Genomic DNA, 6,000 nt, shown 5'->3' with positions numbered 1-6,000 from the left:
GAGAGAGAGAGAGAGAGAGAGAGAGAGAGAGAGAGAGAGAGAGAGAGAGAGAGAGAGAGAGAGAGAGAGAGAGAGAATGAGAATGAGAATGCTAAAGCGAGAGGGAGACCCTGTGACAGGAAGAAAACTCATCTTTTATAGTCGAGAAAGTGAAAAGAGTTGTGATGAATAAAGACAAAACACAGTGAACACAGGAAAAAGAAAACTAGGAAGTCAGTCACATTGTGCTTATAAATAAATGTTTAATTAAGAAGACGACAACACTGAGCTGACATCTCGGAAACATTCATACAAACACAAAGAAGGGACATTTTGTAAACTTCACAAAGAAGAAACAACATGAGAAGACAACAGCAACGTGTTCTGTCTGCAGACGAAACATGTTTTATTTGTTGAAATGCTGAATGCATGACAGAGGCTGACCTCGAAACATATGAACAACGTAAAACAGCTTTAACCAAAAGAGTAAAACTCAATTTTAAAAAAAAACTTAATGGAACAGTAGTCATGCAGACGCGCTCACACTATACATTCTTCATGTTGACATTTAAAAAGATATCTCATTTAAAACTCCTCTTAAATGCCCAAATCGTTAGACTCCATGAATCCAGTCTGAAAAAGTTTTATGTTAAAAAAGGCATTAAGATTTATTCAAGATTACTCCAGAAAAAAAAAAGCATTGCTGAGAAAAACAATAAAATAAAAGTGCTATTCATGGAAAGAGCAACATAATTTAGTCCACATATATGTCATTTCTTCATCCATCATTATAATTTGTACAATGAAAGCCTCTCATTTGATTGCCAAAATATGAAATAAATAAAACAAAAATGATTTTGGGGATTTGAAGTTGGACAGGTTTTGCTGAATGCGCCTCGGTGACGTCCGTCCGCTTCCCGCCGCTCCGGACTCACATGTATCTGTTCTTGACGTACTCCCGGTACATCAGCATGTCGTCCCTGCACAGCACCCTCCCCTGGCCCCGGCCCGTCAGCACATGGCTCTCGAAGACGCCGCGGCCGTCCGCGTCCACCCGCGGCGGGGCGACGGCGTAGGCGCTGTCCTCCGGGAAGCGGGACACCGGCTCTCTGAGGGCGGAGGAGGAGACACGGCCACAGGGAGAAGATGAGTGCACGGAAAATGGAAGAGTCACGTGGCGACACCGGGATGAACCGTCGAAGATGTCACCGCAGGAATTACACGGAGAGCTATTCTAATCCAAACCGAAGCGAGGAGAGCGTGGGTCAAGATGACTTTTTAATAGAGGCGACGCAGACGCCGGGGAAGGGCGCCTGTACGGCGTAGCCACTTCTGTTTTCTCAGAATCGGGCCTCTTGGGCATGCCTCGCCGTCTTCGGGGTGGGTTATGGAGCGCGTGCTCGTCGGGTCGTCCGCGCAGTCAGCTGAACACACACACGGCCGCCTTGCCGATGCGGCCCGCTGCACAGCGGGGGGGGCTCCTTCACATCCAGGACGCCAAGAGTCGTCCCGGTTTTCTAAATCAACTAAAATTGCAAGTGGATTCACTGTGATCCAAACGATTAATGCAAACTGGGACAAACACACTTGGGAATAGGGAATTTTGAAAAACGCACATCCGGAACTGTCTTAACGGTGATCTACAATCAACTGTTTTCTTTTCAAACTCACCAGTGAAGTGCATAAAAGTGACTCTCATCCTATTAAAGGTATCCTGATACGAGTCAACCGATCATACGTGCCTTCACGTTGTTAGATGTGAAAAATAATCCATAGTTACATAAGGATACACCTTGAATCAACCTGGGTTGTCCTGATGTTTCGCGCCATTATTCACTGTTGAACTCACAGGTTTTCACACCTCACTACGACATGAATTAAGAATGGCGAGCCAATCTTAGAAGCAGTATTTTTAGTCAGTCTTCAGTTTCATTAATCTCCTTCTGAAGATCAATAGCTCATGTTCCAATTTTAAAACGGCAAAAAAATAAATCCATGGACACCCCCCTGATGTGTCTGAATATGAACCAGCCACAGTATCCATAGAGGGGAAACGGGGGGGGAGGCACCAAGGAGCCCCTACCAGGGGTGCTGTAACATCTGAAAATAGCACGGTGTTGCACAACAAGCGATACACCTGTCACACCGTGTGGACCTGACACGAGGACGACAACAAAGCATGCGTGGACTAAAGAATGGCGGAGAACGGAGAGGGCGTGGCCAGAGGGAAACAAACAGACAGAAAGATGCACACTGAACGAAAATAAGAAGAAAAGGGGAAAAAAAAAAATCCACGCATCCGTCCCCTCGGTGTGATGCGGCACGGCTCTCATCCGCTCTTTTGGAAAATGTGTGTAACGCTGTCAGCGGCTCCTCCAGACATCTGCCACAACACAATCAGGAACTTTCAATTCTCCTCCCTCAAACTACTAATTTTCACATCGCCGTTGATGCGGGACGATAATGGGCAAGTCACGTTTGAGTCTCGCTGTCGCCTTCTCCGTGAACAGACGTCGAACACAAAGGGCAGCAGTGTTTGGGCTGTTTGTGTGTGTATAAAGGTTCAAGCTGCAGGGCGGAGCCGTTGCAGCTCATCGCTGACTTGAAAAACTGACAGCAGTGTAGGAAGCCGTATCACCAGCAAATTTAGGAAATCGGGCATTTTGCCAGTGCACTGAAGCATACTGGGAGATCGTCGTCCATACCGCTGTGCTTCGGAAGGATGAAATTAGACTGACTGACTCGGAATCAATCTAAAATCAGTTGGGATTGTTTTAAACGTGCGGTGTCGGGTGTTGTACAGTCCCATTTGTTCACAACACTAATTTATACTTGTGTCGAGCCAGCGGAGAGAAGTCGACACTTCAAATTCAAGAATATTGTCCTCAAACCGCTGCGTAGTGGAGCCATCGCCCAAGAGATAAACACAACATAAATACATAGATTGATTATGAGACGGTGGTCGGGCGCCGCAGTGTTCAAAGCACGAGACGGTTCTGCCCCGGAGGGGAGCACAGACCTTATTATCCCCTTTTAATTTTCAGATAAAATCCTAATAAAAAAGACAGAAATGGAAGAAAAAAACTATTAATTAAATCACACACACAGTGCTGTAGACGATAAAAACTTTGAAATGTCAAATACAAAAACATGTGATGATAAAGTCTTGCTGTCATTTCCCTCGTCTTCAAATTCACCCGAGCTTCTAATATGACGTTTTTCTTCGTCTTCATTTGCTCAGGAATGAATGACAGTGATTGTCACTCGCGCTCCTCCTACAAACACGCCGGCGAACGTCTCTGTCACCTGCTCGCCCTCTCCAGCCTTTGCGTCCGCGCAGCAACGTGCGGCGCCGGAGGACGAAACAACGGCGCCACGTGAAATCCTTTCTGCAGGCCCGTCGCCGTTTCTTTAAATTCTCATTGAAAAACCCATTTTCATAATTTTTTTTTCTTTTACGTTTCAGCCACTTATCATGCACTCGCAAGCAATCTCCGGGGCCCATCTGGCTTCCTGAATGTGTGTCTGTTCTTTTTTTATTTATTTATTTATTTATTTATTTTTGTGTAAAGAAAAGCAAACCAACAACACATTGTGTTGATTCTTCTGGCCTCACGAGCCTTTACACGTCCCCTTCTTCAAAACCAAGCAGGTTGTTATTTTCACAAGATCAAAGGTTGTCAGACTCCTGCAAGAGCTTTGTTAAAGAAAAAAAATGTGTCTAGAAATGAGCAAGTGCTCTCTTTTCTGCTTGCCTTTTGCTCTTATTATTATTAAACTCAAACAACAATTAGTGTTGCAGACGCTCTATGTGCTACTAGTTTCAAAAAGAGCTTACTTATAACTTCTGACAAGATATGTTTATCAAATAACACAAACCATTTTTCTTGCTTTTTATGCCTCATTTAAAACATCAGCTTTAGACTGTTTAAACAGTTATTACCTCGGCATGTCTTGAGTACAGTGAAAAGACTGAAGTTATCTGGTTAAGGAGACTTGGTTTCCTCTCAGCTCGGCGGAAGCATCCTTGAAATTCATGAAATAACTGGAAAAAAAATGTTTAATTATTTCAAAAACCAGTTTGGCATTCTTCTGAGCTGTTGTGAAGCAACACGTGTTTCGCACCAAACAGATGTCAGAGACGAGACACTGGAGCCGCGGACCGATATACGTCCTGCGTTCTGAAGAGTGTTTGCACGTGTACCGTGCATGAATGCCTCTGAAAAGGCGCACAAGGACCGCCGAGCACTTAAAGATGAAGAGTAGCGGGAAGGAAGTAAATATAAACTTTCATCATAAGAAACAGAGACTGAAAAAAAAAAACAAAAAAAAAAAAACGTGTTGCATGAAGGATTCTTGCATGAAATACCCTTTCTGTGCGTGTGTGTGTGTGTGTGTGTGTGTGTGTGTGTGTGTGCGTGCGTGTGTGTGTGAGGTCCAAGGAAAGAGAGCGGAGCGAAGTGGTTCTGTGGCTTCACATTGCTGTCGCACGTGTGGTTGAACTTGCAGCCGAGGGTGAATTTAAATTCCATCTCTGACCGGCTGGGTCGCAGCTAAAGCAGGCGGGGGGGGGGCAGACCGACTAAGTGGGGGATAACACGGCTGAGAAGAGGCGGAGGAACTGCAGAGAGCATCCAGAACCTCGGCGGAGGCTTCGCTGGAGCACACCTGACGCCACCTTCGTTCTCAACTCGAGCGTCTTTTAGCAAAATACATCTTAGAAGACTGAGACACTTCATGCGAGGGTGAATTATTGAGGGTTGTAATTGATTTTTTCCTTCTGTGTATGTTTTAAAAATCACAGCTATAAGTTGTTTCATATGACTGTAAGGCATTTCTCTCTTTAACTTCTCAAATGCTTTCCGTCTGATTCCTGTGTTTTTTCATTTTCCTGACCGTGCGTTAATGAGGCGGGTTATACTCACAGGCTAATGATGTTTGCCAAGTCTAACTGTTCGGTCCTCTCCACTTCGCGCTGGTTCTCACCCAACTGAGCAAACCTGCGGGCGCAGTTAAAAAAAAAGGTCACGTTATTCAAAAAATTAGGGCAAAATTTCACTCTTTCAGTGTCAGCCTGACGTCGTCATCCTCACCCAACATGTCTGCTGAGACTTCTTCCATCTTCAGATCACATCATCAGATCTCAAACAGGTCATTTTTCCTCACGCAGACATAATAATATGCAGCAGCTGAGCATTCCCCTCTGGCTCCTGATTATGATTTTTAATATTAATGCATTGATTTGTGGAGCTCGGGCCGCAGATAACATCTCTGGAACTGTTCCAACTTCAATAATGAATGCAATTTCCCTCTCATTATGCGCCACTACAGCGGGAGGATATGAACAACATTGCTCACTGCAATTTCATTTTTTCTTTTTTTTTTTTTGAGTTAATGCTTTAATCAAGCATCATCATTTCTGAAACAGAGTCAGCGAAGATCTAAATGTCAGACAAGCTATGTCTAAAAGATGTCGGATCTGAGGTGCAGCAAAAACCAAAAAATGCTTGAAGCCTGTTTGTGGAGCCGCTCTCCTGCTCGACCTCTTGGTCAAAGAGACAAAGAGACCGAGACTTCACCGTCTTTCATCACTACAAACATAAAATTGGTCCCGTTTCGTTGGGATTGTGGTCGGCGTGGGGGACACACGAGCTCTGCCCGTCGCTTCTGATGGTAACTGAAGTTTACCTTTCGTAGATGTGCAGGTCGTTCGCGGCAGGAAACTCGGCCAGGTTGAGGCCGTAAGGCTCCTTTACAGTCTGCTGCTGGATCTCCTGCAGAGGCGAAAAGAGGAACGTGAGAATGGAGTTTCAAAAAAAGTCAGAAAAGATCTCTTCCTGGTTCCTGGTATTTCTCAGATACCATGAGAAAGGATGGTGTGTAAGAGGAAAAAAAAAAAAAAGTGAGAACAAATTAAATTACATCAAAAGCCACTTAAAGAAGATATAGTAGCCCACAGCAGTGTCATCGGGTTCAACTGCTTTCCCACAACCGCTTCAGTCATGAGGGCGGCCGGAGGAG

The 6,000-nt window shown here is 44.8% G+C and overlaps 1 protein-coding gene across 1 annotated transcript in view; it reads right to left on the bottom strand.

Moving 5' to 3' along the window:
* Positions 1-260: 260 nt before the first annotated feature.
* fig4a (FIG4 phosphoinositide 5-phosphatase a) overlaps positions 261-6,000 on the bottom strand; it is a 39,963-nt gene continuing 34,223 nt past the window's right edge. The window contains exons 22-24 of the mRNA XM_030110415.1: positions 5,668-5,753; positions 4,905-4,979; positions 261-1,088 (exon numbers count right to left, since the gene is read on the bottom strand). Of these exons, the coding sequence (XP_029966275.1) occupies positions 911-1,088; positions 4,905-4,979; positions 5,668-5,753 (339 nt within the window). The 3' untranslated portion in view covers positions 261-910. The remainder of the gene's footprint in view (positions 1,089-4,904; positions 4,980-5,667; positions 5,754-6,000) is intronic.

The sequence above is a fragment of the Salarias fasciatus genome, chromosome 15 (genome assembly GCF_902148845.1).
Source record: "Salarias fasciatus chromosome 15, fSalaFa1.1, whole genome shotgun sequence".
NCBI classification, from domain to species: domain Eukaryota; kingdom Metazoa; phylum Chordata; class Actinopteri; order Blenniiformes; family Blenniidae; genus Salarias; species Salarias fasciatus.
Note: the sequence above shows the minus strand (reverse complement) of the source record. Positions and strands in the feature narration are given on the sequence as shown.